Consider the following 22,295-nt stretch of genomic DNA (forward strand, 5'->3'; position numbering starts at 1 on the left):
AAACAGGCAACATTGACAACTATTCTCATTGATTGCAGAGCAGCAGTCACTGACCCACAATTTGGATGTCGATAGCAGCCTTGTCCTCCATGTTCTCAATCTGCACAGTGAGTGTGTATTTCCCAGAGTGCTCTCGTTCAGCAGAGCGGATGAAGAGCACACTGTCTACCATGGAGTTGCGCACGCCCACCTTCTTGGGGTCTATAGGCTGACCGTCCTTAGTCCACTCTGCAACGGGGCGAGGCTTTCCCTGAAACACAAAGAGAGGGTGCCCACACAATCAACATAAACACATTGGACACTTCCAAACATTAGTGCTGATATAGAGAGACCAGACTGAAATAGCTGAATGGAGAGCCTGCTAACCTGGAAGGGAATGACCAGGTTGATGGTATCGCCCACTTTCCTGATGTACTTGGTTCTCAGCTGACGTGGGAGCCGGATCTTGGGGAGCTCTGTAGAGGAGAATTAGAATTAGGGATGTTGCCAGGGAAATGCACTGTGACATGTTGACTAGATTTGCACATGGTGGAAGTCTCTGTCTGTGTCACACTCACATTCACACACCGCACTCGGTGTCACAAGGGGGCAAGAGGGGGCTTTGCCCCCTCAGTTGTATTTTCTGACCCCCCGGGTTAAGTTTTATGTACCCTATAAAAAATAGCAAAAACAACAAAACGCTGTTGCCTATTATTTTGTTGAGTTTAGCAGTCGTATATCAGTGATTAGAATCGTTCATAAATTCTATTATTTTGCCTCTTGTAGACCTACGTTCCAATAATTAATTTCATTAACGCTTTCGTGCGTACGGTCACACCGGTGTGATTTGCCATTTAGCGCATATGCTAAAACTGGTGCGATTAGAGCACTAGATGGGAAAAATTCTAGCTAATTTTAGCCTTGAGGAAACAGTGATTTAATGTTAAAAAATATAGCAAATGCTAACTTAAAACTATGAGAAGCTTAATAACGCTAATGAAAACATAACAAACCATGTAACGTAACACGCGCGCTACATAGCATAAAAAATAAGTTATGTGTGAAAGGGTTAAACCTACCACAGACCAATTTTAGGTGGTGACCTGGCAATCTGTCCAAAATATTCCTATTTCATATAATGGCCATGACGCACAAACACATGGAAAAGGTAAGGTAGGGAAATGTTCGCATCTAGTCAAAACGCCACTATATTGCCACCCGCAGGATGAAAAAAATGCAGAAATAGGCATAGCAGGATGATGACCTACTGTTTTACTATATAAAAAGATTTGCCCCCCGCCATTTTTAACAGCCCCCTCAGTCAATTCATGCTGGCACCGGGCCTGTCACAAACACACACACACACACACACACACACACACACACACACACACACACACACACACACACATACACACGCACGTGTGCACACAAGGTTAGATTATGAGGTGACCCACTGACCCACAATCTCGCGAACGGTGACCGGCTGGCTCAACAAAGCAGGTGGGCTGCGGCCTGCGATGTTGACACACATCACTCTGAAGTTCATCTTCTCTCCAGTTGGGAGTCCCCGGACCACAAAGTTGTTCCTTTCTACCAGCTCCTTATTGGCTGCCACCCACTCCGTGTCTGAAGCACAGGGGGAAGAATTGTCAAGTGCAGTAAAAATTACTGATGAGACCAGACACAGCACTAGCTGTGACCATGTAGAAAGAAGCGAGTCAGGGTGACAGTAAATGACAAAATATAGGTGCTGAAAGATACAGACTGGGACCAGAAAAAAGGGCAGCGTGTGAGAGGGAGAAGTAACAAACAAATAACAATCAATTTGTGTATTGACTAGGGATGTAACGATACCAAAAACTCATGGTATGAGTATTTATTAAATAATAAATCAGCATTTTTTATTCGTATAAAATTATTTTTTCCTTTTAACTTAAAGTGCTTCCGCTTTCCTTCTTCAATAAAATAAAATAAAAGTAGCCAGCCATGACCTAAGCATGTGCAAAAATTGGCATGAATTGTCTTTGGCAATGAATGATTGAACTATGTATGTACAATTCATTGGCGGCTACTGCCAAATCTCTCAGGGGGGGACAATTGTTTCGATGATGGCTAAGGTGACCCGTTCAATGGGTAAATCAACAGCTAGCTAACTAGACATTGTCACATTGCATTGTGCAAATTAGTCAGCTAGCTAACTTGACATTGTCACGTTGCAAACAAAGTGTTAGCTACTTCGCAGCCTGCTTGCCACATTTTCCGCTCATACCAGCTCCGCGAAAATCCCTGGTTATATGATTTTCCCCCTTTGTAGATACTTGCTTGATGTTTAAATTTGGTCTGGGTGGTCCTAATTATTTAGTTGCCAATTTATCCTTATCACTATGATGACTAAACGGTATTTCTCTTAATGACACGATCGAGTTGCTCTGAGTTGAGGTAACATTAGCCATGTTGACCTTAAATGTGACAAGATCGCTGGCTGCCCCAGCGATCCCTACACCAGGTTATGTATGACGAAAGCATGTTAGTGCAAGCCCACCCAGAATCCATACAGAGTGCATTGCAGTGCCTGCAGTTCAAAAAATTGCCTTAACATGAGAGTCTCTCAGAGCGATGTGGGCGATTTTCAAGTTTCAATCAGACTGAAATTTCCCCCGAAAGGGGCGGTCCTCCACGGAACACGACTTGACGCTGATCGGACTATGATATTCAGAGGCAGGACAAACTGTCTAGAAAAGTCACAGCTAGCGTAACACTGTGGTAGAGTGTGATAGAAAAATTCCCTCCCTTTCCCCCTTTGGTGGTGTGTCGCCCGACCGAGCAAACCGCCACTGGTACAATTGCAAAACAAAAACAATACAATTTTCGACAAGGAGAGATAGTAGAATGCAGCTATACTAGTGAAATAACCATGTAATATCCTGGTAGATTTCTTCACAGTCCCACGACGGTATCGAGACATTTTTTAACGCAATATCGCAAAATGCGATATATCGTTACATCCCTAGTATTGACCAACATGAACAACTTATGTTTCAGTCTATTATCAAACAAGCTGGGAAATAAATGATTCAACCACTCACAGTCAGCCAGCTGCTTACTTTGTGTGTGGACCAATCAGTGCTTTGTTGTTGTTTTTTCAGCTACATCCTATGGCACCACAGCTACTTACCACCTTCCTTGCAGTATTCAATAATATATCCGTCGATACCCCCCGCTCCAATTCTGTCAGGAGGCAGCCACTTCAGGGTGCAGGTGGTGTCTGAGACATCATCCACAAGTAGGCGTGTGGGCGCACTAGTGGGTGCTGGGGGAGAGAGGAAAGGCATGTGAAAACTGAAAACTTAACTGTCACTTATGCAGCTCTACTCTGTTTTGCTCCATAAGGAGTGATATGGGCAGGGAGTGAAAGGAGGGGGAAATTCCTGCAGTCTCCACACACCGATGGGCATGAAGGGCTTGGAGTTGAGGCTGGGCTGGGAAATGCCAATGCCGTTCACAGCAAACACCCTCATCTCATACAGCACCCCCTCAATCATCTTCTTCGCTTCATAGGTGGTCGATTCGAAGATGTCAAAGTTCAGCTTCGTCCATCTGGATGATCCCTTCTTCTTCCTCTCCATTAAATAGCCTGGAGGGGAGGGGAGAGAGAGACAGTGACAAAATGACAGCATAGAATTTCATACTCTCCTTTGTAGGGACATGTGGAAATACGGCTGGAAACACTGAGAGAGATTGAGGTGTTACCTTTAACGGGTGCACCCCCGTCAAATTTGGGGGGTTCCCAGATGATGGTGGCGCAGTCCTCACCCACTGTTGTGCATTTGACTGACTCAGGGGGGTCAGGGACATCTGAGACAAACGGACGACAGGATCAATGCAAGAGATAGCGATGGAGATAAGACTTAACTGGGCAGACTGCCCTGAACTATAATGTAGTCAACCATCATCACAAGAAACATAAGTACTGTGGGATTCAGGCAGGGAGGGATATAGGGAAAAATACAGATTCTTAACAGTTCTGTCCTGCTTGGTCAAAAAGAAAGGAAAGGTAGGCAGGCAGACAGAGAGAGAGAGAGAGAACTACGGAGTAATTTCTGAAGGAGACCATTGGGAGGATGCTGAAAGGGATGTCATAAACTTTGCGCCGCTGGACAGATGGAATAATGAGACAACCGATACGGACCCACAATCTTGATGTGGAGAGTGGCCTTGTCCTCTCCAGCAGGGTTGGTGACAGTGATTATGTAGTTCCCCTCATCTTCCCTCTCTGCTCCCTCTATTACAAAGCAGCTCAGGTCTTTCCTGCTCTCCACTCTGACACGTCCCTCTGCCTCTGTAATTGGCTGAGAGAAGGAGATGGAGCAATGAATCAATGACTGCACTCACAAGAATTGCCCTTTGGCTGCAGCAGCGTCTATAAACAGAGAAACTCCTGTAGCTATGGCCAAGCAACGATCCTGGGATGAAAGGCCTGAGTGCTGAATGCACGACTTAGCTGTGAATAAGTGGTACTCCAAGCTCCATGAACTGAGCACCATAGAGAGCGTCATAAAGAAAATACACGATGTTGCTGTTGTGTACTTTCGTTCAAACTCGCCTCTTATCTTAAAACAATATTTCCATTGTAGAGTTAATACTGATTGGTACTGAAAATGCAGCAATTTGAAAATGCAAAGATTAGAGTCCAAAATGTCCACAGAAGTACACTATATTTACAAATTCTGAAAAAAAAATTCAACAAACATTAAAAAGCTCATCTCAGTCACACACAGTATTTGTATCACACCATACATAAGTGTCATATTTAGATGCACAAGACAGTCACTTGTTGCACCACAGCCTCTACATGGTTAAGATCAACATTTGGCAGGTGATACAATTTCACGGTCATCCCATAGGGATGTTGGGTGCTGCAGTTTCATTCATCATTTTTATGACAAGTAAATCACTAATTGAAGGTTTTGTCGTGCATGCTGGTGTCAGGGCTCCGCCCCCTTAGCTGTGGTGTTTTGTTTTCCCCTGTCCATGTGCTCTTGTTTTCCTTGTGTTCCAGCCCGCCCCGCTCCCCGCCTGGTCCCCGCCCACCTGATTTTCTCATTGCCTTCACCTGCCTGCCTGCCCACCTGCATCCCATCTCCTCGTCACCCCAGCCCTATATCTTCCCTGCGTGTCTCTGTCTTGTTGCAAGTTTGTTTCAGTGTTTCTGACCTGTTTTGGCCCTGCTGTAGTTTTGGCTCCATGTTCTGCTGTTATTGCTTTTCCTGCCTGCATCCTGACTACGATTCTGCCTGCCGCCTGGATTCAATTGCCTGATTTCTCACCTGCCTGGTACCTGACCCTGTCTGCCGCAATTCCCCAACTTTGGATTTGCCCCCGGACTGCTTCTCTGTGCTTTGAACCCTGCCTGTCTCTGACCGCTCTACTGCCTGCAGTTCAAATAAACGCCCTGAACCTGTGGATCGCGTGGTCCGCGTTTGTGTCCCGGTCACTCCCGTGACAGCTGGAGTCTTTGACCACAAGTGTTTAGTGACCTGAAAACCTTCCTTTATACACATGTATGCTTTGCTACATTACATCATCTGCACTTAGCACAGTGATAAATATCTAGGTGTATACTCTTGCATATGCCATAAAGAGCCACTCCATCATGGGACGCATACTTCACCTTGTCTCCTTTCATCCAGCAGACAGTTGGGGCTGGCTCTCCAGTGATCTCTACATCCAGTCGGAGCTTGTTGCCAGCAACAACAATGATGGTATTTTGGGAAACCATGCTTCCAGTGGTGTCCAGGTGAATCTTGGGTGGATCTGAGGGAAAGATAAACAGACTTTGAGGGTTAAAGGTCAGAGAAGAGATGAGTGTATAGACATGGAAGCAATACATATGGGGACGTCCCCCTAAATTGTATAATTTACTACTGGTTATTCTTAATAGTAATATTGAATAAGAATTATAGTGAACATAACTTGCCTTGACGAGGTACATAGTCGATCTTGATTTCTGCAGGAGAAAGGGAAAGATGTTAGTACTCCCCTTTCAGTAGGAAAGCTTACAAGACTTTTCTCATATTATATTTACTGCCTTTATTTGCAATCCACTGACAGTACAAAGTCAAATACTGGGCACTACCTGTCGACCATTTCAAAAATGAATGAATCATTGTGTGCCAATCTAAAAAACAAAAAAACTGGAAGACCTGCGATCAAATATGCTTCACAAATAAGTTTCTGCTGCACAGTTCTAGAACTTAAAATATTTAGGCATCCACAATATCTATCTGAACATTATCATCACTCATTTCATTGCATTTCAGCTGTATATTTTCCATTATCAGTTTCCATAATTATTTGTTTCATGGCGCGATTACTCTCTCACCCAGGAAGTTAAGCTTGGCAGACAGAGACAGGGCATATCCATTTGGGACGAAGGTGTAGTCTCCAGCATCTTCTGGCTTCACATCATCTATTGTCAACCTGTGTATCCTGGAAGAGAAGGAGAGTGGAGTGGTAGAGGAGGTTTATTCACCATTACTCACCATGACCCAGACAGAACCACACTCCCTATATCAGCCTAAAATTGACGGAAGCCCTTTACAAATCATGGCATCACCATATCCTATCTTTTACTTGTCTTTACTGTTTGTATTGCCAGCATATTATTATGGGCTAATCCTATTGCTTTCCCCTTGTAATCCCTGTGCAACTCAACAAGGTTTCATGAACACATAAGAGTATCCAGTTATAAGCCTACCAAAAGATATATAACAATTTCCACCATCTTTACCTCCCAATGTGAGTAATTTTGATGCGATCACTGGCTACCACCTCCACGCCATCTTTATACCATGTTCCTGTCACCTTTTCATCAGACACCTCACACTTGAACATGGCCTGCTCTGCTGCCTTGACCGTTAGGTCCGCAATGCTCTGCAGGACCTCCAGCTCCTTTTCTGAGAGGCAGAAAAAAAGACGGTGGATGAGAGAGTAAAGCACACTTTTAAACTGCAACCTATTTCGCCCCCAGCTCTATCACAAAATAATCACCTCCCCTGTAACTGACATGGCCCTAACAGGCAGAAACACATAGGAGTTATGTTTGAAGAGGAACAAAGCTTGATTGTTTGCTTGTTGTTACAGCTTCTTACTACTGTACATGAGAAACAGACATTCTACTAGCACACCAAAGGAGTCTCATGGAGGTTAAGAACAGACGTCATTTATGAGTCATTTTTATAATTAATTAAAAATGAGAAGTCTGTTATTAGTGCTTATTTAATTAACATTTACTCATTTGGCAGACGCTTTTATCCAAAGCGACTTACATAGGTTACAGTTCCTTACAATGTTATCCATTTATACAGCTGGATATTTACTGAGGCAACTGTGGGTTAAGTACCTTGCCCAAGGGTACAGCAGCAGTGTCCCAGTGGGAATTGAACTAGCAACCTTTCGGTTATGAGTCCTCCTCCTTAACCACTATGCTACACTGAATTGTTAAATTCATTTAAAATATTATACTTTCATTGTATTTGTTAATAGCCTAATACTGACTGCAGCACATGGACAGTCTATGAATTTGGCAAATGCCTTAGCTGTCTTTTGTCTTTTCACTGTTATACCAACAGTGAAAACTGACTTTGAAATCTGAGATGATATTGTGAGGGAGGGAGTGGGGGAGAAAGGAAGACAGTGAGGGAAAATGAATTTTAAAGGAAAATGGCAGGAAAGCTGTTTCTACAGAGATATGTCATCAGGGAGTAAAAGGGTACCTTCCACTTCAAGTTCACCCTTGGAATGACCTCCATTGGTGAATACATGGTACATTCCTATGTCATCCAGTGTTGCCTCATTAATGATCAACCAGTGCATCTTCCCATCCTTCTTAAAGCGATACTTATGGGTCTCATCCCTTGACAGTTCTTCATCATCCTTCATCCTGAGTGTAGTGAGAGAGAGAGAGAGACAGAGAGAGAGAGAGAGAGAGAGAGAGAGCATCGTCAAGAAAAAGGGGAAATCGATAGACATTAACAGTCGAAATGAGCAGTGTAGACTGGAAAATATTTGGACTGGATCACTTGGACACACTGACCATTTAACATGGGCTCCTTCCTCTGACACCTCCACTACAAACTCCACCCTTTCTCCTACCACCACATGGTAGTCATCCAGAAGTTTGGTGATTGTGATAGGGGGCTCTGAGAACAACAGCAAGGGGAAACAGAGCATCATTACAGCACATTTATACCAACGCTGCTAAACATAAAGGGCCCTTAGGGATGAAAAATCTGTTAACATAAAATAAAATGTTAGGACAGTATGTTGTCTGTAACATATTAAAATACCCCTATAGTATAGTCACTGTTGTGAGTGCTCAGCCTGTATAGACTTTAGGGCTGCATCTTAGAATGCATATATTTTATGGCTCCTGCTATAAATCCTGAGAGTGCAGCAGTCTTATCTATGATGGTCCTAACACTTCATATCCCACTTAATATTTTTTAAAACAACCCTTGGAGACCTTACATCCAATGCAGGTATGTTGACTGAACAGTCACTTGTCATGCAAGTGGACGAACTGTATCACCATAGCCATTGAAATTGTTTTCATTTCGGTTGTTAGTGCTGTTTTCATGATGGTGATGATTACCATCTGTGTGGGCTTCAGAAAGACACATTGGATGATTTACCCTTGACGAAGACCTCAGTGAAGCACTTATCGTCTCCAATGACACACTCGTAGGCTGCATCATCCGCAAGGTTACACTTATTGATGATGAGTGTTCTCTTGTTTCCTGAAGACTCAAAAACATACCTGGCAAGCAACAGAGACAGGATGAATACAATGTGTTCACTAATGGACACACAGATAATGGAGGCATCCAAACTGCCAACTGTCCACAACAAACATTATAGGAATGTCATTTATAAAACACTCCTATTGATTTAATTGAAGAATGGAGCATACTATGAAATTCAATGCACTTTGGTAAGTTAACAAGTTACTGTAGATTCCCATAACCCTCATGTGGATTCAAATACTAGAGACAGGAAAGCTTCCATAAACATGTAAAATGAAGTAGTGTTGATATGCTGGTGGGTAGACAGTGCACCTTTGTGGTGCCTGCTGATATTGTGTTACTATTGCTATTGCATGAGGACTGGTTGTCACTCTGTCAATAAGTGTTACTGTACATCAAAGTGAACAGATAGTCATACCATAAATTTATCATGCTTATTCAAAAATGGGTTGCTGAAGCCTCTATAATGTAAATAATCCAAGCTAAGCAATCTCTTTATAAAATGTACAGACGGGAGACAAATTAAAGGAAAACTGAATAAGTGAGTGGAGAACCATAACGAATGCAGATGCTTCCACACAGGTGTACTGCATGGTACAATTAAGCAATTAACCTCCAGCCATGCTCTGTGGCATGTATAAAAATGCTGAGCAGGCCCAGTTGATCTCGATTTTGGATCAAGGTGGCAAGAGGAAAAGATGTAAGTGACTTTGAAAGAGGGTTCATTGTTGGGGCATGGATGGCGGGAGCTTCAGTCACAAAGACTGCTCAACTGGCTAGTGTTTCAATAGGAACAGTGACTAAAGTGACATCTGCATTTAGATGGGAAAGACATCAGTAAATAGGGTTGGAAATTGTGGTCGACAGCACACATTCGATGACCATGATGCTCGTGCATTAGTGCAATATGTAAGGAAAAACAGAAGAGTAACTCTTCCTCAGGTGACTGAGAATGTCAATGCAGGACATGAGAAGACTGTGTCAGCAAGAACAGTCCGTCAACAATTACATAGAGAGGGACATTATAGTAGGGTTGCAGTGCATAAACCCCTCATTACAAAGATGAATGCACATTTGAGAGTTCAGTGATGCAAAAACCATAGGCACTGGTCTACAGAGATGTGGAAAAAAAGTGATATGGTCAGATGAGTCATCCTTCACCATATTCTTGACAAGTGGGCGAGTGCATGTGTGGCGTACACCAAGAGAACAGTACAGGCCTGAAAGCTTGATCCCTACAGTGAGGGGTCCGGTGGCTCTGTTATGCTGTGTGGGGAATTTTGCTGGCTTGGTTTGGGTCCATTTGTCCCCTTAGAGGGAAGGGTCACTGCAAATCAATATAAAGTTGTTCTGAGTGATCACCTTTATCCTATGATGAAACATTTCTATTCTGATGGGTGTGGTCTCTTCCAGGATGACAATGCCCCCATCCATAGGGCACGAGGGGTCACTAAATGGTTTGATGAGTATGAAAATGATGTGAATCATATGCTACGGCCTTTGCAGTCACCAGATCTCAACCCGATTGAACACCAATGGGAGATGTTGGACCGATCTGTTAGACAGCCCTCTCCACCACCATCATCAAAACACCAAATGAGGGAATATCTTTTGGAAGAATGGTGTTCCATCCCTCCAGTAGAGTTCCAGAGACTTGTAGAATCTATGACAAGACGCATTGAAGCTGTTCTGGTGGCTTGTGGTGGCCCAACTAAGACACTTTTGGTGTTTTCACATGTTGGTTTTACCTTTAATTTGTCACCCGTCTGTATGTTATTATTGTGAACTGAAGTTAATGCCAATTTAATCATCTACTTGTATTTTAAACAAAATGTGGTGCAACTGACAAACTTGTACAGAAAATACAGACAGAAGATGCCACCATGTTGTTAGTTCCCTCCAACCCACTGTAATTGTATGCCCTTCCATACTTGGCTGAAGGTTTGATCTCCTGTCCATTCTTCAGCCACTTGACCTGGGCATTGGGGTCAGCCACTTCTACCGTCAGTGTCATCCTCTTTCCCTTATCCACTGAGTAAGCTGATTCCAGTTTCTTCAGGAAGGCTGAGGGTCATAAGGATTGCCTGAGTAAAACAACTCACAAGTATGGTGCAATCAATTGACAGGGGTGGACAGGAAACTATATTATGGTGACACACTAGATGGGTGGGCACCTAGATAACTGTGTTTAGTGAATGAATCAATCTCTATTACAAATGAAAAAACTTGAAGGCTTGAATTACCATGAAAAACATGATCTATAACACTTCTTGCATGCTGCAGGAGCTCACTGAGGGCTGTTTTCTTTCAGTTGTTAACCCATAAATCTTCAGAGCTGCGTATGTCTACCCCCAACCCTCTCTCCCCCTCACCATCGCACTTCTTGGGCTCCACTGTCTTCATCTTCTTCAGACGCTTCAGCATGCCACGCAGATCAGTGATGCCGTACTCAAAAGCGATCTTCTCATATTCGCTGGGATGTGCATTCTTGAGGAGTTCCCACACGTCTATCTGTTCCTTTTCTTGTACCACTGGCTTCTTCCTGGAGTCAGAGATTGCAAGCGAGAGAGATACAATGGGTCAATTTCCAGCTGGCCATACTATCAATACATGCGACCCTCACATGATTTATTTCCTTTTGAAATAAATCACTTGCCCAACAGCACAGCATCTCAGCTTGATATTTGTGCCCATAACACAATGCTTACTGCTCAGCCTGGCTCACTGTCGGCTCTGTCTCACAGGAGCCAGAACCTAGATGGAAGACTAGCTGGTAGAATCCACCCCTAAGCAAATGCACCTTCTGCCTATTTCCAGGCCAGCCTTTTCTGATATCAGTATGGACACACAGTATATTACACTTCACGGCATGTATATGGTTGAGCAGACCTTTGTTTGTTATTAAGAGTACCTCTTGGGGCCTCAGGTGCTGTTCTGACTCCCACCTAGACCCCTGTTCTATTACCAGTTCTTAAAATAGACTGACAGTGAACATTACACTTACACTCAGGCACGGACTCTCATATGTCTTTTTTCCTTGCTGGACAGAGCTCATTGACAGTTTACCATCTTTGGAATCCACAGACCCTTTTGAACACACATTAAATTGTCCATATTTTTAAGTACACAGTACTCACTGCAGACCCATATGCAGATCCTCCATGATTTAGCCAGTGAGCAGTTTATGCAAGGTTTTATCTTGTCCTTTGTTACAAGGTAATGCAGAGAAGACAGCATTTCAGACATGTTTCTCCTGCTTTTTAATGCCCCTGATTCTGCGTTTAATTATTCATCCTAATTGAAGGTCAGAATGATGGCAGAACCCAGGGTTAAGGGAGAAGAATGTCCTATTCCAATTAACAATGCTACAATTTACATTGGTGTGAAAGCATTGTTGACTTAAATCAGTGACTACCTGTCTTTGTCCATAAGACACATTGCCTGTGAAGAACACATTCAAAAACCCATGATTCAATGGACATTAGCTCACTTCATCCACACTCATAGTCTGCTATAAGTGGTGCTTATTGGTGTTGTTGTTGTTTGTTGTTGTTGTTATATACGTTATTTAAAATAAGTAGTTTAGTTTCAGTTCATTACCTGACTAGGAAGTGATGAACATACATGCAAAAGAATGGAATTAAAAACCTCTTACTTTTTAGCTGCTTTCAGTAGAGCACTGAAGTCAAGGTCACCTTCATCCTCTCCCGCATCCCTGAGAAAGTGAAATTCAATGCGTCTTGTATCACTCAGAAGTACACATGACTTGCTAATGTATGGAACGGAGAATGATAAATATACAATTTGTACACATGCACACTCACGCTCTTTTGAATGCCTCCAGAATGTTTACACTCTCCTCCACATGGGCAGCTACAATATGAATAAAATCGGGCTTTAAAATAGAAACAATGACTGCAAATGATACACTGACTGCCTTACTGGTAAACTAATTGCATAATGTGAATGTGATAAACTGACTGTATAAATCAATACAGTGACTACCTGATAGGTACATTCACTGTTTAACATACACACTGACTGTACTACTACACCAACTGTCTAACTGATACATTGACTGTGTAAACTGTTACACTGACTGCCTAACTAGCACATCAACTGTATAAACTGATACACTGTTTGACTCCAATACATCAGGATGCTGCCACTGAAAAGAAAATTCTTTCAGAAGACATACTTCATGGTTCACTATTTATGGTCAATTTATGAGTATGTTTTTAATGCATTTTCCTTTGTACCTTCCACTGTGACCTCAAATGTGCTGCTGTCACACTTGTCTTTGGAGGTGACCTCACATCTGTAACCTCCTGCATCTCCTGGGACCACTTTGATGATCTTCATCTCATAGGTATAGATCTGGGAGTAACACAAAGGGGAGAACAAGCTTTCCCTGAACAATCCTCTCGACTGACTAAACATTACAAAACTCCAATGCTTACAATGGGAGAAGCCCAAGACATACTTCCAGACAATACATGGAACTTTAAGCAAAGACTTTGAACACACAGGCAGACAACTGTACAACACATAATATGAGGCAAGTAAGAGTCATAGACTAGAGCAATATGGCAGTGCTAGTACTGTTGTCACATACATTTATTTAATTGGAAAGCTGCATTTGTAGCTAAACAGATGATAATGATGAACAATGATGCTAGCCATATGCTGTCTTAGCATGGATATGTTTTTACAGACAGACATGCACGCACGCACGCACGCACACACACACACACACACACACACCTTGGTGTTCCTGTCATAGGTCTCCTTGAACTGCAGGTGTTTGCCTGCCTTGCTGCCCAGGTCCAGCCATTTTCCCTTCAACCACTTCATGGTAGGCTTCCTCATCAGGTTGGAAGAATCAACTTTTGCTACGAATGTGACATCCTTCCCTGACAGCAAAAAACCGTTGTCAATAACACCTGAAGAAATTGCAATTTTGTACATAAGCAAGAAAAACAAATTGTCACTTCTAACAATGAGTGGTATACAATGTGCTCAGACTGTAGTGCAGACTAAAAGGGTATATAAATAACCTAAACAAAAATGATGAGGACTGTTTATCCCACAGGCTGATGACTGATGGAGCAGTGTGACTCTCTGCTGATCACAGATGCAGCACTGTGATGGAAAGCGTGGTATCTCACCTGCTGTGGCACAGACACTCTCAGGCTTCTCCACAAAAAGTCCAGTGAGTTCTGTTTTCTCAGGGGCCGCCTCTGAGAAACAGGGGGGAGCAAACACAGTGAGCAGGGAAATGGAATACATGTGATCCCCTCACATACACACACTCACAGGCACATGTGTGCATCAAGGCAGGTCAGATGGAAAAATGCATGCGATACCAGACATATTGCTTAGGCGAGTCTTGACTGTAACATTGAAGTGAACAAGAGCAGGCTAAGCCACCTCTCTCAGCACCACTTTTATCTTTACATGAACAACGCACACAAAAGAAAAGCGTGACCTTAAGGTAATGATAAGAAATGTGCAGTATATTATTCTGCTTGTACAAAAAGCTTTTACAATGATTTCTCCTTATGTAAATAATTAATTTCTCCTAATGTAAATACTTTACAATGTTCATTCATATAAGAGGAAATAGGATTATCTGCAATAAATCACATGATCCAAAAGAAATATTTGTAAGTATTAATACTGGAAATGTCATCAAGAACACACACAAACTACGAAAAATGAAAACAGATTTGCCTACAATGTGTATATTGATTATATATATACACACATGCATACATACAAAAGTACTGAAATGTGAAACACAAATATATTTAACTACTTGGCCAAGCGACAAGATCATGGCATATTCTTTGGTCAGGATCTTTCAAAAATGCTCCAAACTGAATAATCTGCCATAGCTTTAATGACTAATTACACTGCACCAATGTCACTATCTGATAGCTTTTTTTGGTTAGCTGTTCACTCACATCCATATTTATAAAAGAAAGCTTGGGGGAGAACATGTCCCTTGCATCACCTTAGACACTCGCCTCCAAATAAACAAGGACCATAAAACAATGGCCGTGAAACTTCCAAAGGCAGCTGGCAAGAGAAGTTGCTTTGTCACAAGGCTTTGCAGCCATATTGAGAGCACTAAAAGCACAGTTTGGACACCTTTAGTTCACTAACTCACAGAAACATGTACACGTATCTTTTGCATGACGGCGCTGCGGATGGCAGCCTCTGTACAGCGCTCTCTAGTACTTTCTTTGTTTTTGTTTATTCTCTGTGTGTTCGGTTACTCAAACCCGACTACTTTCATTAGAAAGGAACTGCTTAACATTAGACAGTTCACTCCAAATAGTTTTTCACCAGTTTTTGTAAAACCAGAAAGTTTTTTGGAGATCTTAGTTGGAGGAACAGCAGCTCTCTGTGGGACATGGAGGAGACGCAGATGGGGGAAGCGCACAGGTATGTTACTGAAGCTCCGACAGCGGGGATTTCGAGCTGCTCTACCATCGATTCACCTGCCGAATCTCTGCTCCTTGACCAACAAAATGGATGAGCTGCTTCTCCTAAATGGGACGAACAAGGACTTTGCACGGTCTGCTGCCCTTTGTTTCCCTCAAACCTGGCTCAACAGATCCACCCCCGACAATGGATTACATCTGCCGGGTTTTCCATCTACACGGAGCAGATCGCATAACGGAGCTATCAGGGAAAACGAAAGGCGGCGGAATTTGCTTGATGACGCAGTCAACATGGGACTGCACTACATCTTGCAACACTTTAACTGCCCAGGGATATACACAAGGATCCTGTTTGTGGACTTCAGCTCGGCGTTCAACACCATCATTCCAAAAATCCTCTCCTCAAAACTCTCCCAGCTCACTGTATCCCCGGCCATCTGTCAGTGGATCACCAGTTTCCTGACAGGCAGGAAACAGCAGGTGAGGCTGGGGGAAGTCACTTCTGGTATACGGACAGTCAGCACTGGTGCTCCCCAGGGATGTGTCCTCTCCCCACTGCTCTTCTCCTTCTACACCAATGACTGCACCTCCAAGGACCCAGCTGTTAAACTCCAGAAGTTTGCGGATGACACTACAGTCATCGGACTCATCCAAGATGGTGACGAGTCTGCATATCAGTGGGAGGTTGAATGGCCGGTGCTCTGGTGCAGTCAGAACAACTTGGAGCTGAACACGCTCAAGAATGTGGAGATGACAGTGGACTTTAGGAGACACCCCTTAGCACTGCTCCCCCTCACAATATCCAACAGCCCTGTGTCAACCGTGGAGACCTTCAGGTTTCTAGGAACTACCATTTCCCAAGACCTGAAGTGGGAGACCAACATCAACTCCATCCTCAAAAAGGTCCAGGAAAGGATGTACTTTCTGCGGCAACTGAGGAAGTATGGTCTGACACAGGAGCTGTTGAACCAGTTCTACACTGCAGTCATTGAATCCGTCCTGTGCATATCCATTACGGTCTGGTTCGGAGCAGCCACAAATCAGGATAGGAACAGACTGCAGCGAACAGTAAGGACAGCAGAAAAAATCATTGGTGCTCCCCTGCCCATCCTCCAGGACTTGTGCTCTTCAAGAACCAGGAAGCGGGCAGGGAAAATCATGACAGATTCCTCACACACTGGGCACAATCTTTTTCAACTCCTCCCCTCCAGCAGGCGCTACAGAACCCTGTACAGCAAAATCACCAGACACAGGAGCAGTTTCTTTCCTCATGCCATCACCCTCATAAATGCTGCAGCTGAGCAGTATCATCTGCTGTGCCATTATTGATGCTTGCACCACCACACACACTAGCACTTTATGTATATTTTTGTTTTTTATATTATCTGTATATTGCTTGTATATTGTGTATTGTCTGTAAATAATATGCACATTGTCTGTATATTGTCTGTACTGCTGTGAGACACCAATGGCCGGAACCAAGTTCCTTGTGTGTGCTAACATACTTGGCCGATAAATCTGATTCTGATTCTAAACACACAGGGACTCTCTCTCTCTCTCTCTCTCTCTCTCTCTCTCTCTCTCACACACACACACACACACAGGCTGAAACATCTCTATGCATTGTGTCATTCTCTTACCCTCTGGGGCAGGTGGTTCTGCTGATGAAGAAAAAAGTGTATTTCAACACAGGGGCTGTAGTATGTGCAGGCTGAACATCATGCTGACATTACCACCCTTTAGCACACACAAATCTCATAGAGCGACAGTTTCTGAAATGAGCTTAATCAAATATACCTAACTGCAAACCCTATGATTAAGACTTGGGGTCATATCTCTTGACTTTAAGTAATTCTACGACTGTTTTTCTAAGGCATTTAACAAACAAAAGTATAAATTAGATGAAGACTTTGCAAATGATTTTAGTGGATGCTGTTTAACATATAAATTCTAAGCCATGACAAGGAATCCAAACACTGAAGGAGCATGAAATTTCCCTAGCAACATCTGTAGCAGAGTAATAAACAGCTCTAACTAGTTAACACCCTGCTCTACAGCACCATTTCCCTGTGTGGTTTTGCACAGGCATGCATGTCACATGCACTGCAGGTGATTGATACTGCTATATTGATGATGGTACCAAATGACCTATTGGAATATATGTTATTTAATAGGTCCATCAATGCTGTACACAAGCAAGGCCCTTCACGGACTTCCTCAATGCTAAGACTGTCCAGTCAAGTGATCACTGGCATGGACAGAATTTTCAACGTGAAGTATATAGAGTTCCCTAACATAGCGCGTGGCAACATCACAAACTGAGATGCAAATGCAGTTAAAAAAAAAACCTTCTCGGATCATTGGACGTGGCAGCCATGTTGACCATATTGAAAAAGCAAATACACGACACCATTTTCCTGCATGCCTTTCACTAATGATACAATTAATCTCTCTCTCTCTCTCTCTCATACGCACACACACACACACACAAAATGTATAACACATTTTTCCGATGGATGCCTTGAAATATAAAAGTTTTACCACAACACATAATACATATATACAGTAGAAACTGTGACATAACCTCATAGCCTGAGATATTGAGAGGCAGAGCGTGACATTCCAGGAGTAGGCATAATGAATAGCAATATGTTGACAATGTGACAGTGTCATTTAGTCTCAGTCTTGTGCTCACACACACCCACACAGACACATATATGTACAAATGCACACACACACACTGATCAGCACCCAAATAGCTACAACACAAAATGAAGCGTGTTCTCACACACAGACACCCACTACTTAAAACAACACTATGCACTGTGTCTGCAGGTTATTTTTCTTGTAAAGAAAATAAAATATCAACACAGACAGTGAAGTTAAATGTAAGAAGATTTTTATAGGCGTCCTAACATAAACACATACACACATGCACACAAACACAAAGGAATACACACGAAACAATCACAGCATTAAATGCAATGCATCAATGCATTATGATCAACAGACGTAAATGCTAATTCAAGTGACAAGACTTCTCGAGAGGTGGAATCAGTGATTTCCAATCCTTGACAAAAAAAAAAAAAAAATCACATCTGGGCACCAATTACACTGCACAGCTATCATGTTTCTCATTTTATTTGATCTTGACTTTATTAACTCAAGGCCTTGTTTACAAAAGGAAACTGGAGCCTAATATTTGGAGATATAATATTTGTATTATATGATAATTTCCAGAACTTGTATTTTACTTGTGAAAATGCATACACATAGATCCATACATAATTTCAGAGAGGTTCCATGGTCAACAATTTAGCAGATATACTGAGCAGGTTGAAATGGAACAGTACCACCTTCTTGGGCACCTATCTTGTCACACACACACACACACCAGAGCACCACTACATGCCCATACATATGCATATAGTTCATATGATCATAATAACATAGAATTACAAATACAAGACATTCACTCACACATAACCTGTTCTGTGCATGTTCACTTACCCTCTCCCTCAGTTTTAGCTTCTGTTAATGATAATAATGATCTCAGTGCAGGATCAGGGAAGTGTATAGAGGTACAAGCATGCTGAAATATGTACACACATTCACGCACACTCCCCTATACAGTCACGTGTAAAACGTCACTGACATCACTGACATCATGTGACACATGCCTATACAAATGTGACTAATTAAAATCAACAATGTACAAACAGGAGATTGATTGCTCCTCAGTGTACAGTATATACTCTAAAGTAGATCAGGTCTTTTTCAACAATTTTAAGATGAGCAACTGTTTTCAAGTCAAACACTCAGGAAATGATAGATCTGCACATCTGCTTTTTTATCAATACAATCATTTTGATTGTGGATTACTGTGATTACTTAAGGAAACTGGAGCTGTAGGACAGAATATTTTGCATTTGCTCTGAACAGGACTTTGAAGAAGCTTGATTTTGTCAGGTAGTATCTCTGTGCAATGGGCCACAAAAAGCTGATTTGCCAGCCTTTATGCAAATACATCACTATCCTATTCAGACCTAGTACAAGTTGTAAATACTATGTGCATCATCTATAAATATGAGGTCTATAATATTCTGAGATAAAGGTCTCTATCTGAATTCATATGGGCACTTAGCAATACAATTAATCCCCATTGTTTCCAGTGTTTAATTTTGACCTCATGCCATTCCATCAAGCTCTAAGTTGAGCTGAACAATATCTTGATTCAAAATGATTGTTCAGCGATTTAAAGTGATTATTCAATCAGCCGTTCATTAACTTCTTTTTATCGTAATGGAATCTGCATTTCAAAAGCCCTGAACTACTTTTAACTCAGTGCCTTGCCTCCTTCATTCCCCATTTTACAGGGAAACCTGTTTGGATTAATTTAAATTTTGAATATGAATGAAATTGGATCTCTCTGAATGAATATGATGTTGAGATTATTTTCACTGTTGTATTCCTGTGTAGAACACTTTGATGGTTGATTTCCCTGTAATGAGGCAAACTGAAGATTACATAAAGAAGCCTTATCTGCAGCAGTGCGCTGCTGAAGACGTCTCATCTGAAACAATCACAGGGTTAGCAGAACTGAGCACTTAGCGGCAGAAGCTCAGATGAGTCTGCCCCTTACAATGTAGCCAAACAAGATCATTGTGATGAGAATAGGAATCATATCTTTAAAGACTGATTTAAAAAACAAAAACAGCAGACTTCAGTACAATGCACCAGGATCCGTTTGCATTAATACAGTATACAGTATACACTACAGTGTGTTATCCGGGGGCAAACACTGTTGGAGCTTGATATTTGTAGCGCAAACCAAACAATAAAAAAAGAAAACAAGAAATTCTTTGAACAATTTCACATATAAGAACAGCAATTCAGAAGCCAAAAATGATGTCAAAGACACGTACTGCACATATTCACTGCACACAGTTTGGCACATGATGTCAGATATTAAAATCTGATGGGAATTCAAAATATGGGCAATGCTTTTTCCAGCCTGACCAACACAGATTCAATCAGGAGCCAGAAACCTGACAAAAACAACTTTACTCATGTCGCCCTTGCAACCGCAAAATCAGCGACTAGAAGTTGCTGTGTCAGAGGGTTCCGCAGCCGTAATGAGTTGAAAACATGCTGATGGCTCCATTATGACACCTTAAACACACATGTGCACTCCTACATGCCTAGACACATACTGATACCGTTCATATAATAGTACACAGAAAAAAAACGTGTTCTCACAAGCAGAATAAAAATGATTAATGCATTCCTCACCCTCTGCAGGTATTCCCTCTGACAATGAAAGAAACATATTTTAGAAAAGCGTAGGGACTCATGTGCTTTCACCCAGAAACGCACACATAACCCAGTTTGCACACACAGCTACAGCAACGTATAACACATGCACCCATTCACACATGCACACAGGTGTAAACATCCTTACAAGTATGGCAAATACGAGGCAGAATGACTAAATGGATGACATTAATCATGAACGCTAAGATCTCAGTGGAAATTAGTCCTTTGAGTGTTACCCCTGTTACAATGCTATGCCCTGAAATTGAAATGACCCTGCAGTTAAGGGTTAGGGTCAGTGGGTTTTGCATCACTGGAGGATGAACTCCACTCAGAATGTGTGGAAAAGAAATGTGGCTCGAATGAATCATGACAGAAATAACTGTGTTGTTTAGACACACGTACCATGCTGCACAGTAACATTTCCTCTTTTACACAACTACACCAGAAGAACAAATAGATACACAGCTCATTATTTTAGTATTAGTTGGCATTAATAAATTGTGAGGTACATGTACACATTTTATAGATAATGAATTGTGAATACATATATGCTGTCCATTTTGAGCTGCCATGTTTACACCTGTTTCATGTGTGACGTCAAAACCCCTGCAATACTGAAAAGGTGCATAGACAAAGGCTCCAAAGTCAAATGTGAACCATTCACTGATTTCAACATCAAAATCCCTGACTGCAACTGGTCATAGAGACAATTTCGCACATAAGCCCCGCAGTTTCATAGACTACTACCGCAAAGAAAAATACTTCCCTTGAACAAGAACATCAAAAAACACATATGAGACACAACACGGAGATGCAAAGGTATTCAGAAAAAAAAGGAACATGATCACTTGGTTTGGCAGCCATAATGAATGTATTTCAAAGCAGTGTCTCCTCCTTCTACTACAGTCACATAGTCATGTGCTTTCACACAAACATGTGTACTTTAACATGCTCCAAACACAAACATTTGTCCTGAAACAGCCCTTATGCACGGTTATTTTCCTTACCCTCTGCAGGCTTTTCTTCCGCTAATAATGAGAAGGAAATACTATTTTAAAGTTTTTACTGGAGTAAAATGTATGAATATGTTTCTAGAATGCTGAAATATCATCACACCTACATGAACAAGTGCTGATAATCACATATACATGTAAAGCACACTTCATACATAAAATCACAGAACTAAAGATGCACATTAACACAAAGTACAGAGGTTTAAACACTTATACAGAATATACTTATACTGATGTGACATCCACAGCTGTGACATCCACGGCCTGGATGCTTTGCAGTAAACCAATCTGTTCATTTGTATGCCATGATTCCCGTAAATGAGCAACCCAATTCAATGAAGCTGAGTGGAAGGACTATCTAGTTTCCCTTGGTTTTCAAATTGTTCATTTTAGTTAGTTTTGTTTGCCAGAAATGGATGAAATTAAGTTGAAGCTCAAGCAGAGCTAGCTTCCCCCCCCCCATTTATTTCTGTGTAAATCCTTTGTCACAATGCAGTGTTATATGTTTGAACGTTGTGGCTGGGTGTGGAGACAGACATTTTTAACCAATCAATTGATAATTACCAAATTTCTTTCATAATCTACTAGTCCTAAAACAGAAAGCTAAATGCTTACATGGACAAACACTTGCTCCTGATCATAGGCCGACTGCAGTACTAACGGTTTGTCTTTGATTTATCCTTTGAAGAGCATGCTGAAACATGCTTATTATTAGTTATAATTGTGAAAAG

At 41.9% G+C, this 22,295-nt stretch overlaps 1 protein-coding gene across 6 annotated transcripts in view; it reads right to left on the reverse strand.

Moving 5' to 3' along the window:
* Window positions 1-22,295, reverse strand: part of mybpc2b (myosin binding protein Cb) — a 48,621-nt gene that overhangs the window by 3,431 nt on the left and 22,895 nt on the right. For all 6 annotated transcript variants that reach the window (XM_036522799.1, XM_036522791.1, XM_036522783.1 and 3 more), the window contains 21 exons: window positions 13,955-14,026; window positions 13,551-13,699; window positions 13,046-13,163; window positions 12,611-12,659; window positions 12,442-12,501; window positions 11,159-11,328; window positions 10,718-10,850; window positions 8,676-8,800; window positions 8,078-8,183; window positions 7,758-7,924; window positions 6,773-6,938; window positions 6,365-6,471; window positions 5,960-5,989; window positions 5,654-5,796; window positions 4,172-4,331; window positions 3,733-3,837; window positions 3,428-3,616; window positions 3,158-3,292; window positions 1,441-1,608; window positions 367-455; window positions 55-250 (listed from right to left, as the gene is read on the reverse strand). In XM_036522799.1, coding sequence (XP_036378692.1) covers window positions 55-250; window positions 367-455; window positions 1,441-1,608; window positions 3,158-3,292; window positions 3,428-3,616; window positions 3,733-3,837; window positions 4,172-4,331; window positions 5,654-5,796; window positions 5,960-5,989; window positions 6,365-6,471; window positions 6,773-6,938; window positions 7,758-7,924; window positions 8,078-8,183; window positions 8,676-8,800; window positions 10,718-10,850; window positions 11,159-11,328; window positions 12,442-12,501; window positions 12,611-12,659; window positions 13,046-13,163; window positions 13,551-13,699; window positions 13,955-14,026 — 2,637 coding nt within the window. The remainder of the gene's footprint in view (window positions 1-54; window positions 251-366; window positions 456-1,440; window positions 1,609-3,157; window positions 3,293-3,427; window positions 3,617-3,732; window positions 3,838-4,171; window positions 4,332-5,653; window positions 5,797-5,959; window positions 5,990-6,364; window positions 6,472-6,772; window positions 6,939-7,757; window positions 7,925-8,077; window positions 8,184-8,675; window positions 8,801-10,717; window positions 10,851-11,158; window positions 11,329-12,441; window positions 12,502-12,610; window positions 12,660-13,045; window positions 13,164-13,550; window positions 13,700-13,954; window positions 14,027-22,295) is intronic.

This window comes from Megalops cyprinoides, chromosome 1 (assembly GCF_013368585.1).
Source record: "Megalops cyprinoides isolate fMegCyp1 chromosome 1, fMegCyp1.pri, whole genome shotgun sequence".
Lineage (NCBI taxonomy): Eukaryota > Metazoa > Chordata > Actinopteri > Elopiformes > Megalopidae > Megalops > Megalops cyprinoides.